Below are 17,376 nucleotides of genomic sequence, written 5' to 3' on the forward strand. Positions count from 1 at the left end.
GCCGAAAAGTCATCACCACTTTCAGAATTTCTACCATGCGATTAGATTGTTGCAAATGGCTTCAAAATACTTGCCGTGGACAAGAAAAATAATAAGCATGTTTCGAAGTAATTGGAAGGCAAAAGGTATGCGCCAGCCGCGAATCGAACGCGGGGCTCATCGATGGCAACGATGAATTTTACCACTAAACCACTGGCGCGACCTCGTGTATTAGCTTGGCAAGAACAACGAGCCTATGAGGCATCAACGCTTACCCTTCCAATGAGGAAGGAATGGACAAATGCTTGATCGATCAGCCAAATCCTCGTCAAACGGAGTTCTGTGTCTTCGGTACGGGAGGGGCCACCTTCCCACTAGTGTTTTTGCCCATGGCTCAGTTCTTGTTCGGCTCGTTGTTCTCGTCGCTTTCGCGCGTCAACCAAGATTTCGCTCCTCCGTTTGGCCGCTGGCCATGCACGATTTCCCTTCTGTGCCTCCGTCAAAGCCTCCTCTGCCCACAATTCCCGCCCCGGTCGCTTCAAGGCGTCATCGGACATGACTATCCTCCGCGCGATTAAAGGTGTCCACCTCGCCGCGTAGCCAATTGTCGTCATAGTGAGGCTGGAAAGAAGCAGAGCAAGCAGAGCAGTGCCGTCTTGCCACAGAATTCCGGCAATAAAAATGCCGAGTGTCATGAAAAAGCTGACGATGGTAAGCAAGTGGATGGGAGAGGAGATAACCGCCCAGGCTCGTGTTAGGCGAGGTTCCTCAACCACAACCTCCGAATCAGGGAAATTGACATCCACCCTTGGGGCGTTGGGGGAAACCTCAGCAACTGCCTGTTGCAACGTTCGTCTCCGGCGTGGCACCGCTTTTCCAGGCTCCGGGTCAGGGGATGCGTACCCCGTCGTTGTTGGAGCCTGTCCGACCTCAGTTTCGCCAGGCCCGTCGCCATCACCGACGTTTGCCAGACCAGCGCGACGCTCAAGTTCGACCATGTGGGTGTGGCGGATGCGCAGCACCTTGAAGGCAAAGGGCGGTAACTGGTCGATTGGATGAATGATGTTTGGAAAAAGTTGAGTCTCTTGCGCACCACCCCGTTATACACACCGCATACATTGGCCGTCTCGTGCGGTAGACTGGTTGGACGTTGTAACTGAAGCAGGGCATGCGGCGCTGGCATGATGCGCGGCAGTAAGCACAACTTAGACGAGGTGAGTGCTTGCGCATGTTCACCGATAAAAGACTCCCCAGTCACGGCCAGGGGCGCAACGATGTCGAGACGCCAACCTTCGGAGTCATCTCTTCCAATCGGGAACTGTGGTGGCCATGGCGAGTTAGCCTAAACTCTTTCTTAACTGATGGAGGATCCAGTAACGTTAGTAGAGTGAGTCTCATCACTCACCCAGCTAGACATGTTTCACGATCTCAATGTTGGCGATGGGAGCCTGAGAGCAGAGCGCTATGAGAAGCCTGGGAGCACAACACACAAATGAACAGACAAGAAGCGGGGTTAGGGCAGGCTGAAGTCGGTCGTCTTACCTTCCTTCTTTAAATACATATCTCTATGCGGCACGGCACGCCTCGTAAATCAGAATCAACCCGCCAGCAGTGCACGAAGTGTGTTGTTGGTTGGTAATGACATTGTGTCAGAATAGGGTTAGGGTTCTGTATGGTAGATCTGCCTTGACTTATTTTTTTATTGAGGTTTCCGTCTCAACCAACTTTTCCAGGTTGTTCTCCAAAAACTCACACCGACCACAATAACGACATCCACTTCTCGAATCACGCTCTCAATACCTGTAGCAGGACACCACTTTTTTTTCCCTTCCCGATTCATTAACGGAGCCAATCATCTGACATCCGTTACATCCCTTCACTCATTTCCAGCTTTCATCCATCCCAGCCACCTCACCCCCATCATGGGCGACAAGTCAAAGAAGCGGGCCAAGGAGCCCGCTCCCAAGGCCGATGTCACCACCTCAGTGCCAACAGCCACTGATGCTGAAACTAAAAAGTCCAAGAAGCTGAAGATCGATCAGGCGGTAGCATCCAAGTCAGAGGACACCAGCACCGACAAGAAGGCCAAGGACAAGAAGGACTCCAAGCGCAAGCGTGATGCTGCAGATGCCGTCCAGGATGAATTGCCGGAGGTGAAGGCTTCTAAGCAAACGGAGCCACCCAAGAAAAAGAAGAAGGAGGGTAGGTCGAAGGAGGAGATCCAGCCTACGCCCGAGGAGAGCAAAACGAAGGAGGATGGCAAGGCCAAGAAGGGAAAGAAGAAGAAGGACAAGGCCAAGGCAGAGACCGCTTCTGATTCCACTGAGACGGCTAATGCGGTTGAGCCCATGAAGGAGCAAGAGACTGCTTCGTCCAGCACTCATGCGCCGGACGCCGGAGAGGTGACCTCCACCGAGCAGACCATGAAGGAGAAGAAGGCGAAGAAAAAGAAGGACAAGAAAAAGTCCAAGAGATCTTCTCCAGATACCGAGCAAGCTGATGCCACCTCCGAGTCACCGGGTGCAGTGACCGCAGAAAGCAAGGCGGATTTCTCCGAGCCCGAGAAGACGAAAAAGAAGGGCAGGAAGGACAAGAAGTCCTCGGAAGGCACAGATCAGGCCAACGCTACCTCTGAATCCCCGGCACCAGAGGGCGCGGGCACCAAGTCAGAGGCTCCTGGGCCCGAGAAGGAGACGAAAAAGCAGAAGAAGGACAAAACGTCCAAGGACAAGAAAGACCAAGACGGCGACATCCCCATGGCCGATGCAGAACAACCCGAGCCAGCCCCATCCGCGAAGGACGAAGACAACAACGACGAGAAGGACACCGTCACCTCCAAGAAGAAGGAAAAGAAGGATAAGAAGAAGAAAGACAAGGAATCCAAGAAGGAGCACAACGCCAAGTCCGAAGACGCCAAGAACAGTGCCTCGACCACCAAAGACTCCACCACAACCAGCACCACCGACTCTAACCCCCAACAATCCTCCGCTTCCAACCTCGCAGAGCGCTGGAACGTCAACTCCCTCGGCGGCGGCGCTAAGCGCCAGGAAAAATTCATGCGCCTTCTCGGCGGGAAGAAGGCCGGTGCCACTACGGCTACTGCTACGGCGGCGGCTGGCGGCCAAAGCGATGGCGCGCGCAAGGGCTACGATCTCGGACAGGTGTCTCAGGAGCTGGAGAAGCAGTTTGACGCTGGGATTCAGATGAAGTTTGGCTCTGGCGGACAGAGGAAGGGGTTGGGAGCTTGAGCTTCCCAGCGATCTTGGTGTTTGTGTCATCATGCTTGATTGTGGGAGATATGTACATTCCGATGAGTTTGCATGGTGCTGATGGCTCGATCATCGCTTGAGTTAATCTGGTGTATGTAGGAATTACCTTGTGTATGGACTAATTCAAATTTGCAATGCATGTTTCCCGGTCTTGTCCTGCTTCGCAAAGTGAAGGGCAGTCAAGCACTTCATCTTCGTCTATCACAGCTGTTTTGTATTGCCACCCTGCTGCTCTCTTCCCAAAAGCAGCGCTTATACTGTACAAATTCCGCGAAAATCCCAAAGAGAAAAAAACGCCCTCCATGCTACCAAATAGAACAAGTTATAACACGTAATCTCAACAACCCCTCCGTCCCTCGAGCTTTCTTTGGCTTTTCGGGCTGGCATCCAAGAATAACCTCTTGCCTTTTCCCAACGCCAACTTTTCCGCGTGCCCTCTCGCGGCCGGGAACAGTTCTGGCCATGCTGCCTCTGCTCGCTCAGTTCCGGATGTATGTGTTCTGTGTATTGACTCGCCGTTATGTTATCCAATGACGGCCCCGTCTCACCACACTCCCATCTCGACATAACCGGTTTACCGGGCGAAGATGCGCGCCAGAACCTCGAAGAACAGACCGCCAATAACGACAAAAGCGAGAATTACTGGAAGTGACAAACATGTTAGTTCAATGGGCGTGTCACTTGAACCAGAACCCCATCATCTGACGGTCAACGGCAAAGAAAATGGGGACCCGAGAAAAACGTACCAAGCCAGAAGGGCGAGATGGGCGACTTGGGCTGGTCCTTGGCGCGCTTCTTGATCTGGTCCTCCGACTTGCCCATGCGCGCCTCGACCTCCTTGGCGAACTTGAGGTTCGCCCTCCTCTGCTGCGGTGTCTGGGCCTGTATGGTTGGGAAGAAGCATGAGTTGGTAAGTCAAGCCCTGCAGTATTGCCGCCGTGCCAATTGTGGAGGCACGAGCAAGACAGCTTGATGGTGGACGCGTACCATTGTGATGATGCGTGTGGTTGTGAGGCGAAAAGGGGGTGTGGGTTAGGATAGGAGGTCGAGTTTCTTGACGTCCGGCGGTCGGAGGCGTCGAGGCGCGGGAACGTCGACGGGCGATGCTCAACGGGGCGATGGATCAAGAGGAAGTCGGCAGGTGTATCTTGGTTCCGAGTCCGCCGGGCTGGAAAGGAATTGGGATCTGGAAATGGGAGTTTGGGGCTGGGAATAATAACAATAAATTCCAGGGAGGAAATGGGACAAGTTGCAAGCTGGTAACTTTTGGCCATCTGTCGTTGTCCGCCTTGCAGCTGAAGTGGGGCCGTGCACGGCTCGCCTTGCTCTTTGTGGCAAGCGGGACCAGGAGACAGGGATTCTGCGGGACCAAGCGGGCCCTGGAGCAGGCCAATCCCTCGAAGATCACATGGCTTGGCGCTGTCTTTTTGGAGGACGATCAAAAGAGGGTTTAGATGTTGAAGCATCAAGGTCACCATGTCTTGAGCTCAAGTGTGTAAGTCACGGCAGGTTTTGGGCAATCTATATCCACGATCAGATAATCGTCTTCTGTTCCGAACGATTACGTGAAACTCCCGCAGCCATACGGAGCTCTCAAGCATTTCTTTTCCATCTCCAGAGCAAGATGTTCCCAAGGACAGTCATGATGAGGAGGCTCTCTCCATCATCACGAGTCCTCATCCACCCCCATATCAGGAGATACTCTACTCAAAAGCAACCATCACCAACGGTATAGCAAATATCCCTCCATCCTCACCAGTCACGGTCAATCTCCTACGAACCAAGTGGCTCACATTTCCATCAGGGCGCCTTTTACAAAACCTTCACGCGTCCCGTGGCAAAGTGCGTCCTCATCGCCGTCTTCGTCTACCAGCTCATCTACTTTGGCTGGACCAAGTTGGAAACAGAGGAGATCAAGCGGGACAAACAGGGTGAGTTGTGACAGGGGTTTCACTTTGCAAGTCTGCATTGGTCGGGGTTTTGCTCTGATGGCAAAGATGGTGAGAAGAAGGGCGAAATAAAATTTTGAACTAACGTTCGGAGAATGAATAACAGCCGAGATCCTCAGGCTTGAGGCTCAGGTCAAGGCACTGCAGGCCGCACGGGAGGCTGAAAAGGCGGAAGAAGCCAAGAGTGCAGGAAAGACGGATCAAGGGAAAGGGAGCTCTTCGTGGTGGAGTTGGAAATAGGAACCTTGACGTGAGCGGAACTTACGGGTGTTGTACGATATTGTGGGAGTGTAGTCAGTCCCATCAGCATCCATTTCGACGAAAGGAATGTAGATGGAGCTGCATGTATGGTTGACAGAGACCATGACGGGTCTTGATGGTTATGACACGAGCGGTGGTTCTAGGTAACGTAAGGATCAATGACGGGAAGCTACGTTGGCAATCCTGATGAGCAGATACCAGGGAAACATTTCGATATTCAAAACGATGATGATGAATCGTCGGCCCAACTCAAGAAATCAGTACCACACACCAAAGGGAATCTATCCATTTCATGCACACCTCTCCGCCGCCTCACACACAAGACCGCCCCCCCACCCAAACCCCCAGGAATCGCGACCCAGGCAAACACATTCATGCTGCGCTATCACCATGTAAACGACCGCCTAAACCACTGGAACCAAAAGCATTCCCATAACGCCTGTAACTAAACCCAAAGCCGACTCAGTACCCTTTCCCAACCGCCTGTTCATTATGACACGCACTCCTCGCTACACCAAAACCTGGCCTATAGCCACCGCTTCCCCGTACTTAAATCACAACATTAACAAGCCCAACAACCGCCGCCCAACCCACGACCAACCGTTTAAACACTTCCACCCGTCCACCCTCGGACCTGAAGTGCGCTGACCCCGGGAAATTACACGTCAAATTCCCACCCGCAGTCTTATTCAGCCCATAGTTCCCCTGAAACCCGATATCCCCGGGCCTGGGACAACTAAACCCGAGCGCCGCGGGACAGCTCTGCACCAGCTTATAACACAAATTATCGCACGGCAGCACCTCCTTGTACGGCCCGGGCCGGATGACCTCGTCAATCAGTGGGTTCCTGCTCGAGTTGAAAAGCGTGGTATTCCGCACGTTGGCGGCTCTCAGCTGCTCGTTAGTCAAGAACGACCCGTCCGGGAACGGCTGGAACACGGCGCGCGGCTGGAGGTAGTCGTGGGGCGTGTCAAAATCCTCGCAGCGCGGAATCGTGACGGAGCACAGCCAGTCCTTGTACGCGGCGGCGCAGTCGGTGCAGTTGCGCGCGAGCGAGTAGCGCTGGCTGGGGGGCGCCTCGCACGCGATCTGCGCGAGCGACTTGTCAAAGTTGGCGTACATGCTCGCGGCGTAGCTGTCGTACCACTGGGCCAGCTTGGTCGAGTCGCCGAAGTTGGGGTTGCTGGGCACCGCGTAGGCGACTTGGTCGCAGAACTCGAGGTCGACGATGAGAGCACAGTTGCCGTGATCTGAGGGGTGCGTGTTAATAATGGGCTTTCTTTGGGCGTGTTTTGGATGCAAAACGGATACTTACTTGACTTTGTGTTAAAAGTCGTCGCCGTAAACACCTGCGGTCCGCGTCGCCTTGTCTGCCGCTTGCGCAAGTCGCCCTCATCCCGCGACTCCTTGGCCAGGATGGCAATATATTCAGAACTGATGTTTAGGCCGGTGAGGAAGAACTGCTGCTTTGGCAGGTTGGACTTGCCCCGCTTGGTCATGACCGTCTTGATCATCTCCGTCGAGAGACCGTCCGTGGTGACAGCCATATGAGCATGGCTCCTGAGGCCGCAGTACGAATACTTAAGACCGTTGATGCTCCGGTCGGCCAGGTTGTGCGCAAATAGGGAGTACGGCAGCGTGCTCATGATTTGTGCCTCCTTCTCGGGGTCAGGGCGGTTCAGTAGGTCCCTAGTGATCAGGATCGCGCCTTGTGCGTCACTATCCACGAGAACTAGGTCATCAATGCTGTCTTCATCGTAGGAAAAATAATGTTCGTCGACAGAGGCGGCGATGCGGAAGTTGAAGCTTCCCGAGAAGTCGCCGGACACTCCAGGGGCATGGACGCCAACATAAACTTCGGTGGCGGTTGTGAACTCGTACATGACCGCTCCCTCGGTAAAGGCAATCGCATCCTGCGAGTCCTTGTCCGCGTCAGGTCCTGGGGATTGGTTCTCTGGTGTCCTCGAAACGTAGAGGGTCAGCTGTGGAGGGCTGACCGTTGTCTTCGCGGGGTCGATCGGCTCCGGCTGTTGGCAAGTATTCGCGGAGATGTATATCTTGCGCGTCGCCTGCCTCGCGGCAAGCGCATGCTCCTTTCCGTCTTCTTCCGCGCCGCCATCTCCCGCAGCAGCGCTGGCGCCAGCGCTCTGCTCCTGCGAGACATTATGGTGGGCGTCCCTCAACTCCAGCCGGTGCTCCTCCTCGTCCCGGCCGGCCAACCCCGGCCACGAAAAGACGAAATACTCTGTCCTCCCGGGATCGATATTCATGGCGGCAGGTTCATTATTCGAGAGCAACGTCGGGCCCTCAGGCGCGCGTCCAATGATACTCCTGTCGAAGGGTGCGAAGTCAGGGTCGTATTCCGGACCGGCGGCGGCCGGCGGCGCAAGCCCGGCGACGGCGGCGAAGTCGGCATCATCGAGGACGACGGGCGACGGCTCTCGGAGTTCGGCGGCGAGTGCAAATTGTGGGGGGAAGAGGAAGAGGTAAAGGAGAAGGAGGAGAGCCGAGGCGACAAGAGACGCCACTAGCCGAGATTGCAACGGGCTCAGGCCCATGGTTGAGAGTGCGCCCCGCGGGGCTGTTGATGGTCGTCTCGGGTGAGCCCAATGTCCAGACAGATTTGGTGGCAGTCAGGCGAAATGGTGGTGTTTTTGTCTCGAGTTTCCTGTCAAACGAGCCCGTGTTGCGGAACCCCCTGTAGCAGCTGTGTCGCTGGGATCTGCCGCCCGCTTTACGGCACCATCATCTCAAATCCGACAGGAACGTGCACTACACTCCAAGAACACATAAACGCCGCGTCTTGTTTTCCAAAATAAAGAAGATCGATCCGGTCCCAATGCTTCCCTCGGACTCGATGCCTTTTCCTCTTGTGCAACGCCGAGCTAAGCCGGAAGTCTGGAGATGGGCTGGAGACGTGTTGGAGCGTGGCTGTGAAAGCGCAACAAGCTCGGCGCAGCCTTATCCGGGTGTTATCTTCCAGAAATCCGTCTCGGCCGTTGTGGGGCATCGCACCCCCTTGCAGTGCGTGGGGTCCGCCAACTCCGATCTTGGCAAAGCCTGACGAGATCGCATCGGAAAAGCACATGAAACAAACGACAGAAGTCTCTGCGGGGCTGTTGGCGCCCGACTCGGCGAGCATCAGGGCATCAGCACATCAGGTTGCTTTGGGCGGCGAAGCTGCAACCAGACGGGGTGCACAAAGTTGACGGGAAGAGGAAAAATCAAGTCTCGCATGGCAAAAATATCAACATTGGCCTCCCAGTCCATTTCCGCTCTAAGAAATCCAACCCAGACACGATCAACACTTTGGTCACACCCGAAACACCAGCTCGGATCCTCCGTGTCGACCACTCGCACAAGATCGTAAAAGAAAACCTCCATCAACCCCGTACTGTGTATACCCGTCCATCAGACCATGAAATGAACAAAAAGTGGCACAATGGCGCGCTTCGTTATCGTGGGCCCTTTGTGGTGCTAGGGCTGCGGGGCTGAGATGCCATCAACCCCGCACGGGATCTTGAGCCCCGTATCAACTGCCGTCCCCGAAGGTAGTATGCAAGCCGCAGGCAAAGCGAAGTGCTTTGTATTTAGCTGGCTGCGGCCGGGGGGATTATTGACTGGAATGCCGTTTAATCGGTGTGAACGGCGTCGGCCTTGGCACGGAGGCCGCTGGCAGTCGAGCCGTTGTTCTGGAAGTAACGGCTGAGGGCCGGGGCAAGGAACGAACGGAAGATGAGATCGGCGCCGCTGGGATCGGGTCAGCTGGAGTCTTTTAGGCTTATCGTGGCCGTGGAACTTACCGGAAAGTAGGCAGCGCCAGCCAAAGGAGGAAGATGAACTTGAAGGTGTAGTAGAAGGGGAACCAGTAAACAACGCTGATGATGCTCTCCAGCACACTAGGTTATGGTCAGCGGACGGGCTCGCACGTCATTCTTCCAAGGATGGGTTTCTCGTACTTGAAGAAAGCAAACACAACCCAGTACTAAGAGTATGTCAGCTGATCGGGCATTTTCCTTGAACGTCGGGCCAGAGCAATACTCACAGTCAGCCACTGGGTGTCATCGGTCTTGCTAGCAGAAAACAGGGCACCCAGCGAGTAGTAGCCGGGAATGACAAATCCCGCAACGTTGGTGAGGAGCTGTCCGCCGAGGTTGAAGATGATCAGGAGGAAGTAGAGGCCGACAACGCCGAGAACGCTGTAGGCCTTGGGGACCGACGTCTGCTTCTCGAGGTTGACGAGGATGGGATACTTGGACAGCTGCGGGCGTTATTCAGGTCAGAACAAAGCTGCTTCAAGGAGAGGGGTAGTCGAATGCGGCCGCTGCGACCGACGCACCTCTTTGTCGAGCTGAGCAATGTAGTGCTGAACACGATCCTGAGGGTTCGACATGGTTGCGACTGATAGCTAGCGATGATGCTGGAAATCGATCTGGAAAGCTGTCAGACTGCGTGGGCTGGCAGGATTTTGTTGGAAGACGAGAGTGTTGTGCGCCGGAATCCCTCGGGCACCTGTGGCGGGGCGTGCTCTGCGCTAACCAGCAACTTGCTTGTTACGATGAGGGGCAGGATAAGGAGAATGGAGAGGGAGGGCCCAGAAAAAACCTACAGCAAAGTCCGGAGTGTGCGTGATGATTTATGTGGAAGAGAGTTGGGAGAGTTCGGGATGGGGAGATTGGGCAGTCGAGAAATGTTCAGGAGGAGACAAGGCAGGTAGGGAGAAAGTCTGGAGCTCTGATCAGGTCGGGTGGCAGGGGAAGCGAGCAAGATGTGTGTGAGGTACAAGTACTCCGTAATGACGATTGCTACGTGTGCGAAATCCCCCGGTCACGAAACACGGGTCAGCAGCTCCAATCCGGCAGCTCCAGGTTTGTCAGGGTCCTGCGGTTTCCACCTCATGACGCACCCACACGCACTCGGGACACTGTGAGGGAGGGTAAGAGAGAGCAGCCCGAAGCACGTGATTTGTCTCGGGAGCTGGAGAAGAGAACAAAGGAAGCGTCTCCGGTGCTGCCAAGCAGACAAGCAAAGGTCCGATGGTGTAGTTGGTTATCACGTCAGTCTAACACACTGAAGGTCTCCAGTTCGAACCTGGATCGGATCAGCTTGTCTTTTGCTCCTGGGAGCAATATTATTTTTGGGTTTCATGAAGACTTTGATTTCTGCAATCCAATAAGCAAAGCACATGCTGCATGGACATGTGTTGGACTGTTACGTTTGGCATGGAATACCTATCTGAAGGCACAACTGCTGGGTTTGAACTGTGTCTCAGAGGGGTTCGTGGGGCTTGCAATATTCCCAGCGGACTCAATGTGTAAGTGGGAACTGGAAAAGCAAAGACTCAAGACAACAAAATTCTGAATTGTCTCGAATCAAAGCCGAGGAGCATGCTCATATTTTTGCGTTTTCTACCCGGACACATGTAGAGTCAGAGTCTTGTGCATTGCATGGCATTGTTTTTGGCGGATGAAGGCATTCCGTCATGAGGTCACTTTGTGTTCCAGCATGTCTTTCCAGTGGTCGTGTACCTCTTCTGACTCTCTGCTGGTCAAAGAATAGGTTGAAGGCGCGACCTTAGAAAGAACCGTCTGCTTCTATCTGGGTTTCCGGTCAGACCGACTCCTCGAGTCATCAAGAGACCAGCACATGCAGAGCAGGAAACATCTGACTTGAATCCAGAGGATTCGATCCGATGCGCGTCTTTGTCGTGCTTTTTTGTCTTTTAACACGGCAGATCTCCAAGTCTTGGTTCTGCGCAACTCGAACTGGCAGCCACGGTGCCAAGCGAGCCAATCAAACGCCAAGGCTCGCTGAGCTGTGGGGCCAAACTGGTGCGTGCGGGGCGAGCTGTGGCCACAAGGCGCATTGCCCCGGCACCGTCTCCATGTTTGTTGATTTCTTTCCTCGCTCCAAGAGCAAACTGCGTGTGTGAGGCATTGAGCGCGGCACACTCCCGACCTCGACATCCCCCGCGTCGCGTCTCCGCCCATGCACTACGCGGACTCCTAGGGGAAGCATATTCTTACTTCATCATCAACGTTTCTTTACCGTACTTGTTTGTTTTCTTTGATCCCGTGGCGTTCTGCTCGGCGCATCGCCTGTCGTCATCATCAGTTCCATTTGTTTTGATCGCGGGGAGGAGCCTGTTTCTCCATGGCTGGCGTGGCAATGGACCCGACCCACGGTAAGAATACTATATGTCCACCGTCACGGCATTTCCCTTTCATCTTTCCCTTGGCCGTCCTCTGTCGCTGTCATTCGCGTCGAGTCCATCAAAATGCTCATTGTTGTCTCAGATGCGTTAGGCCTCGGGAAGCCGAGGAAGCGACCTCGTTCGCGCGGCTCCACGGCGTCGATTCATAGCGCCACGACCCAGCCCAACCTCGAGCACAGCTTCGCAGAGTCTGCCGACGTCTATTCCTCACAATGGATGCCCACCAACGCGAGCCACCGCGACATGTCGAACGGTTCCGCGCAGATGACACCCGAAGACCTCTTGTTGGCATCGCAACTCCAAGCGAGCCGTGACTTTGGCCCCGACCCGTCCATGAGCGCGGCGCCAATGCATACCGTCTCTTTCCACCATCATACCCAGAGCATGAGTCGTCAGTCTGTCTCGGCCGATTCGTTCGCCGGCAACACGAGCTTCGCAGACGACAGCCAGGTGCTGGATCGCGACGACAATGAGGACAACAATTCCTCCTTCCACGGCCTCCCAGGACCGACGAAGACGTCACGATCTAATGCCAATAACGAGATGGAGATGCGGCAACTGTTCAACGCCAATAAACACAGGACGCTCGAGGAGGTAGCCCAGGAACTGCTCGGCAACGACCGCGGGCCTAACTCGGAGAGGGCTCGCCAAATTTTTGCCATGCTCTGGTACGCGTCTTGAGGCGGATGTGTGCCACGTAGGGACCTAGTGCTAATTTTGCTCCCAGGATCAACATGGTGTGCTCAACGGGGAAGGGTTCCGTACCCAGGGGTCGCGTCTACGCCAACTACGCGTCTCGATGCGCCACAGAAAGGATCACGGTTTTGAACCCGGCTAGCTTCGGCAAGCTTGTACGCGTATTGTTTCCCGGGCTCAAAACGCGTCGTCTCGGCGTCCGCGGCGAGTCCAAGTATCATTATGTCAACTTCCAATTAAAGGAGGATCAAACCGAGTTCCGGGATAGCCCCAGCCGACCTCCAGTACCTCTCGGCGAGAATCCCGCCTTGTCGCAAAACTTCAAGTAAGTTCGCGCTCGTTGACCAGCTTGGGGGTCGCGGTGAATACTAACCTCCGACAAGCGCGCTCCCTGCTCCGACCGATTCAACGCGGCCAGACAAGCCGGTATCCAACGAACCGACGGCAACACAAGAACATGGGCCGAGGCCAAGGCGAAGCCATGATTACCACCACAGTCTTTATAACCAGCCTCAGGTAGCAAACTTTGACCAGCTACAAACGACCGTCGCAAAGACGCCTCTGCTCCTCCGCTTCTCGACCGAGAGCTGCGAGGGGTTCAAGCAGTCGGATCCCATCATCCTCCCTCGAATCGACCCCTACCTCCCAGCAGGCACGGATCCCGACGCGGCAAAGTCCCTGATGGCTCTCTATCGGTCGTATTGCACATCTCTGGTTGAATGCATACGGTACTGCAAAGAGAAGGCATTTTTCCATCTTTTCACATCGTTCCAAGGCACCCTTACCATGCCGGTACAGAAACTATTTGCCAATCCGGCCATCGCACCGTGGATCGAAGAATGCGATTTCATCCTTTACCAGCGCATGATGCGCATTGTTTCCGGTCTTACCCTTCAGGTGGTTCCCAAGCCGGTGCTCGACACTCTGCGCAACATCTCGGAGCGCCTCGTCCCCCATATCCGCGACTCGTTTCAGGGGCAACCTCAACATGTGATCCGGGCTAAGGAGGCACCCGCTGCCATCTTCGCGTCATTACTTGACAGGGCACTACGCGTCAACCTCACAGCACACGCGGCGGCGAACATGCTCTCAAATCCCGCGAACCGCGATCTCATGTACATGGAGTGGATTTCTATGATCAACGTTCGAAAACTGGCCGAGAGCATCCCTACGCGCGCCATGGACGACGTGGTAAACCTCCTGCTGAACGAGATGCGCGACCTGCTCAACCCGGTCAACGTCCCGTGGGAGATTGAGTGCCTGACGGTTCAGGGCGAGATCGCAATGCGCAACGGCAGGGCACCGCAGGACGGCAACAGCGACGACGCCGACTCGTCTAACGTGCTAGATCGGTGGGTCAACCTGTTGCGGTCGCTGCCGAGCCGGTTCCCGTACGCGTCGGACACGGATCTCGTTTGGGGCGTGCAGCGGCTCAGCACGGCGCTCATGCGCGACCTCACCATTGGCCAGGGTAAGAGCTTCGGCTCCTGGTGGGTCACCAAGTGCTGGCTCGACGAGATGATCCAGTTCATGGCCGAGCAGGGCGGTTTTATGCAGCAGAGGTCGACGCAGGACGCGCTTCCCGTCGTGCCCTCGAAACGCCTGGCGTCGTCGGACCTCCAGCAGCAACAACACCAGCCGGCAGCAAGCAACGGGGGCGACTCGTCGCGGTTCAGCACGACCAGCAGCGAGGACTTTGGAATGACAACGCGCATGACGCCTGCGCCGACGGCGAGGGGGCAGGTGGCGGGCAACAACAACGATCACCACCACCATCACCAGCCGGATACCGCCCCGTTCCCGCCCGCGAACCATCACCAACACCCCTCGGCCGCCGACAGCAACCCGCCTACGACGCACGATGATAGCGGAATTGGCATTAGGACGCCAGACGAGGAGCTGCCGCCAGCGGACAAGTTCAGTTTGACGCCGGCGACGACGACGGGGGATTTGTTTGCGGGAACGGAGTTGCAGGATGATTTGGGGGATATATGATGATGATGATGATCATGCGTTTGCGTGTTTGTTTGAGTAGGGGTGTAGGTGCGGTGTAGCGTGTTTGCGTGAGTGGGTTATTGGGAAGCGGGGGCGAGGTTGTTGTGTGTGTGAGTGTCCGGTTTGTATGGCCATGCTTGCTATGTTGGGATGGGATCTTTTACTACCTTTGAGTTTTACCTGACCTGGGCTACCTGTGTACTTGATCAGGGATGGAGGGAGGAGGAGTTGTGGCGCCCTGCGTATACTCTTTGCTTCTTCTATTTCTATTGGAGAGTGGCGTCGAACGAACGAATGGACGGATGGACGGATGGGATGCGGGGATGGATGGGATTCCCTTCTCCCGCGAGAAAATGTCAGGTCACGATGGATGGACGATGATGAACGATCAAAAGACAAACAAACAGACAAAGCAACGATAAGAAGAGCCTTGGCTTGGCTGGTTGGTTGGTTGGTTGGGGGATGGAGTGGTGTGGCTGTTTTACTACTTGCGCTGTGTTTCCGTATAGGTTACTTTACCTCCTAGGTACTTGACCTAGCTGACTGTCTTATATTCTCCGGGGGTCTACTGGACGGAGAGGGGGAGCTTGTCATGTCACATAATGCCCTTTGCTTTTCATGGTTCCTTGTTGGGCTGCTGTGGTAAATAAGTCCTTAGCAAACAAAAGTGGTTGCCGTTGACTGTTCTTGTATATTGAAGTACGAGTATAGGAGTCGAATTGAGCTGGTGGAGCCGCAGTGGGATGGGGTTCGTCCAATGTTGTTGACTCGGGACTGAATCATGAGCAAACGCTCTCATCCGAGGTTGTTGGTGTTATCGACTTCAGACAACGGAACTGCTTTCGATCTGCTGAGTGGTCTTGATGGACCTCTTCTCTCGGTCTTGTTATTTTATTTTATTTTTTATTTATTGTTTTTCGAACTAGGTATGATGGATCATCAAAGTAATGTGTTTCTAAAAGTGCTAGGAAGCCGTGGTAGCCAAAGGCTATGGCGGGTGCGCAAGTGTGAAGAAATGACAGGCAGTTGCCTCATGTAAGCCCGTTTTCGAGTCATCTCGTGTTTCAACTGCGACAGTCTACTTCGAGGGGACCAGTCAGCATGAGATGGAATATTGGGCACATCGGATTCTCCTTCGGAAGGGATCTCCGCGGCTATGTGTGTACGTAGGTAGACAGTGGAATGATTGACTTCAGGGGTTCCGTCATTTGCTTGTTCTTGGAGATTTCCTGGTGTGTTCCAGGTTGGTGTGGTGTTTTGTTTGACCGCAGCATGTGGCTGGCACGTGAAAGCGATTCGGCCATGGCGCAGGACGCCACCGAGGAGAAAGGCATCCAAGGGAAGATCAGGTGTGCCTCGGGGCTGACGACCAATTTCCAGGCTGGCGCGTCCTCCTTTCACCCTCCGTGAGCATCTTACAAATTCTCATACTTTGTTTGGGTTTCTCTTTCGTAGGTTTGGGGCGTTGTTGGATCCGGTCTGTCAGTTGCAGGACGGCAAGGTGACTTTGGTCGCGATCGCTTCAACAGAACAAGACAGTCAAATCCGGGATTCGGTTACCGAGGCTCCGCTCCGCTGTCACCACAACCACCACCACCGCTGTTGTTGCTCTTTGTCTCAGGCTGTTTGTCACCAACCATTTCACTCACAGCACTGCTATATCGCTGGATTGTGAACTTGCAGAGTTTTCTATAGCCAAGTAAACCAGTTGTCCATACTACTGGACTGCAAAAATGGTGACGGAACAAGAGGGAACTGTCCAAATCAACGGGCACAGTCTTTACTCCAAGTCATGGCTGGTAGGTCCTAATCATATGGATCCTTTCTCGCACAACCTTACCTCTAATATGCTAACCGTGACACTCAGCCTGATGGCCCTATCAAAGCCAAACTGCTCTTCATCCACGGCTTTAGCGACCACATCAACCGCTACACCAACTTCTTCTCGCGCCTCGCAGAACGCGGCATCGCCGTCTACGGCTTCGACCAGCGCGGCTGGGGCCGCTCCGTTCGCAAGCCCTCCGAGCGCGGCCGGACTGGCACCACCGAGCAGGTGCTGGCCGACATGGCCGCCTTCATCACCCCGCACCTCCCCGCCGAGGGGTCCAATGATCCGCCCGTGTTCGTCATGGGCCACTCCATGGGCGGCGCGCAGGTCCTGACCCTGCTCTCGCGCAAGGAATACGCCGATAGCGTCGTGAAGTGGGTCCGCGGCTGGGTGCTGGAGTCGCCGTTCATTGGGTTTTCGCCCGAAGAGACGCCCTCGCAGGTTAAGATCTTCCTGGGCAGACTGGCGGGCAAGTTGCTGCCGCACTTCCAGCTCAAGCACATCATTGACCCGGCCAACCTGAGCCGCGACAAGGCCGTGCAGAAGAGCATCGCCGAGGATAAGCTCATGCACGACACGGGCACGCTAGAGGGGTTTGCGGGGCTGCTGGACCGCACGGCGGCGCTGGCTAGCGGCGCGGCGAAGCCGTTGGGGGGAGGGGTGGTCAAGAGTTTGTGGATTGGACACGGCACGCAGGATAAGACGACGTGTTTTAACGCGAGCAGGAAATATTTTGACGAGTGCGTCAAGGGGACGGTGGAGGATGGGGAGTTTAAGGCTTACGAGGGGTGGTATCACCAGCTGCATGCCGATGGGCCAGACAGCGAGCAGTTTTATAGGGATGTTGGCGACTGGATCCTCGCGCGCTGCGGTGGTGGTGGTGATGAGGCGGCGAAGAGTGGTGAAGGTGAAGGTGCAAAGGTTGGGGAGAGCGCTGGTGGTCAGGATGCGAATGCTGGGAATGCAGAGGAGAGCGCCGCTGATAGGAAGCGGCCCGAGGCGAAGCTTTAGGATGGCGGTTCTTCTCGGAGCTGCTTTCGGGGCGCTCGTCGTGCACGGAGGCACTGGTGCTGGAGGTGGGACGTGGATTTGTCGTGCGGGCTCGGTGGAATGTGATAGTGGCACCGAGAGGTGTGCACTTGGTCTGGTGTCTTTGGGTACAGATCTACTTCTATTCCTTTACAG

The 17,376-nt window shown here is 55.1% G+C and overlaps 11 protein-coding genes and 2 non-coding genes across 13 annotated transcripts; 7 read left to right on the forward strand and 6 right to left on the reverse strand.

Annotated features, from left to right (window-relative positions):
* Positions 1-128: 128 nt before the first annotated feature.
* VTJ04DRAFT_t90 lies at positions 129-199 on the reverse strand. The gene has a single exon. It is a non-coding gene; the product is annotated as a tRNA-Gly (tRNA).
* Positions 200-353: 154 nt separating this feature from the next.
* VTJ04DRAFT_5874 (uncharacterized protein) lies at positions 354-1,396 on the reverse strand (the record flags this gene model as incomplete). The annotated part of the gene is made up of 3 exons (XM_069364036.1): positions 354-1,022; positions 1,073-1,297; positions 1,385-1,396. The coding sequence occupies 3 exons, from the start codon at positions 1,394-1,396 to the stop codon at positions 354-356; spliced, it is 906 nt and encodes a 301-aa protein (XP_069217903.1).
* A 505-nt stretch (positions 1,397-1,901) lies between these two features.
* On the forward strand, positions 1,902-3,227 carry VTJ04DRAFT_5875 (uncharacterized protein; the record flags this gene model as incomplete). Its single annotated transcript, XM_069364037.1, has 1 exon — positions 1,902-3,227. One exon carries the CDS (start codon positions 1,902-1,904, stop codon positions 3,225-3,227), a length of 1,326 nt encoding a protein of 441 aa, XP_069217904.1.
* A 159-nt stretch (positions 3,228-3,386) lies between these two features.
* VTJ04DRAFT_5876 (uncharacterized protein) lies at positions 3,387-3,782 on the forward strand (the record flags this gene model as incomplete). The annotated part of the gene is made up of 1 exon (XM_069364038.1): positions 3,387-3,782. The coding sequence occupies one exon, from the start codon at positions 3,387-3,389 to the stop codon at positions 3,780-3,782; it is 396 nt and encodes a 131-aa protein (XP_069217905.1).
* A 40-nt stretch (positions 3,783-3,822) lies between these two features.
* Positions 3,823-4,238, reverse strand: VTJ04DRAFT_5877 (uncharacterized protein; the record flags this gene model as incomplete). Its single annotated transcript, XM_069364039.1, has 3 exons — positions 3,823-3,890; positions 3,995-4,130; positions 4,236-4,238. 3 exons carry the CDS (start codon positions 4,236-4,238, stop codon positions 3,823-3,825), a joined length of 207 nt encoding a protein of 68 aa, XP_069217906.1.
* A 652-nt stretch (positions 4,239-4,890) lies between these two features.
* Positions 4,891-5,296, forward strand: VTJ04DRAFT_5878 (uncharacterized protein; the record flags this gene model as incomplete). Its single annotated transcript, XM_069364040.1, has 3 exons — positions 4,891-4,977; positions 5,053-5,179; positions 5,292-5,296. The coding sequence occupies 3 exons, from the start codon at positions 4,891-4,893 to the stop codon at positions 5,294-5,296; spliced, it is 219 nt and encodes a 72-aa protein (XP_069217907.1).
* A 711-nt stretch (positions 5,297-6,007) lies between these two features.
* Positions 6,008-8,016, reverse strand: VTJ04DRAFT_5879 (uncharacterized protein; the record flags this gene model as incomplete). The annotated part of the gene is made up of 2 exons (XM_069364041.1): positions 6,008-6,708; positions 6,774-8,016. The coding sequence occupies 2 exons, from the start codon at positions 8,014-8,016 to the stop codon at positions 6,008-6,010; spliced, it is 1,944 nt and encodes a 647-aa protein (XP_069217908.1).
* A 51-nt stretch (positions 8,017-8,067) lies between these two features.
* On the forward strand, positions 8,068-9,078 carry VTJ04DRAFT_5880 (uncharacterized protein; the record flags this gene model as incomplete). The annotated part of the gene is made up of 4 exons (XM_069364043.1): positions 8,068-8,103; positions 8,163-8,482; positions 8,620-8,918; positions 8,984-9,078. The coding sequence occupies 4 exons, from the start codon at positions 8,068-8,070 to the stop codon at positions 9,076-9,078; spliced, it is 750 nt and encodes a 249-aa protein (XP_069217909.1).
* Positions 9,079-9,090: 12 nt separating this feature from the next.
* Positions 9,091-9,851, reverse strand: VTJ04DRAFT_5881 (uncharacterized protein; the record flags this gene model as incomplete). The annotated part of the gene is made up of 5 exons (XM_069364044.1): positions 9,091-9,208; positions 9,262-9,357; positions 9,418-9,443; positions 9,504-9,719; positions 9,798-9,851. 5 exons carry the CDS (start codon positions 9,849-9,851, stop codon positions 9,091-9,093), a joined length of 510 nt encoding a protein of 169 aa, XP_069217910.1.
* Positions 9,852-10,488: 637 nt separating this feature from the next.
* VTJ04DRAFT_t74 lies at positions 10,489-10,562 on the forward strand. Its single transcript has one exon. It is a non-coding gene; the product is annotated as a tRNA-Val (tRNA).
* A 1,049-nt stretch (positions 10,563-11,611) lies between these two features.
* On the forward strand, positions 11,612-14,363 carry VTJ04DRAFT_5882 (uncharacterized protein; the record flags this gene model as incomplete). The annotated part of the gene is made up of 4 exons (XM_069364045.1): positions 11,612-11,642; positions 11,755-12,340; positions 12,400-12,693; positions 12,752-14,363. 4 exons carry the CDS (start codon positions 11,612-11,614, stop codon positions 14,361-14,363), a joined length of 2,523 nt encoding a protein of 840 aa, XP_069217911.1.
* Positions 14,364-14,375: 12 nt separating this feature from the next.
* Positions 14,376-14,957, reverse strand: VTJ04DRAFT_5883 (uncharacterized protein; the record flags this gene model as incomplete). The annotated part of the gene is made up of 2 exons (XM_069364046.1): positions 14,376-14,802; positions 14,908-14,957. 2 exons carry the CDS (start codon positions 14,955-14,957, stop codon positions 14,376-14,378), a joined length of 477 nt encoding a protein of 158 aa, XP_069217912.1.
* Positions 14,958-16,096: 1,139 nt separating this feature from the next.
* On the forward strand, positions 16,097-17,202 carry VTJ04DRAFT_5884 (uncharacterized protein; the record flags this gene model as incomplete). The annotated part of the gene is made up of 2 exons (XM_069364047.1): positions 16,097-16,162; positions 16,231-17,202. 2 exons carry the CDS (start codon positions 16,097-16,099, stop codon positions 17,200-17,202), a joined length of 1,038 nt encoding a protein of 345 aa, XP_069217913.1.
* Between the last annotated feature and the right edge of the window lie 174 nt (positions 17,203-17,376).

The sequence above is a fragment of the Mycothermus thermophilus genome (assembly GCF_041956435.1).
Source record: "Mycothermus thermophilus strain CBS 625.91 unplaced genomic scaffold VTJ04scaffold_4, whole genome shotgun sequence".
Lineage (NCBI taxonomy): Eukaryota > Fungi > Ascomycota > Sordariomycetes > Sordariales > Chaetomiaceae > Mycothermus > Mycothermus thermophilus.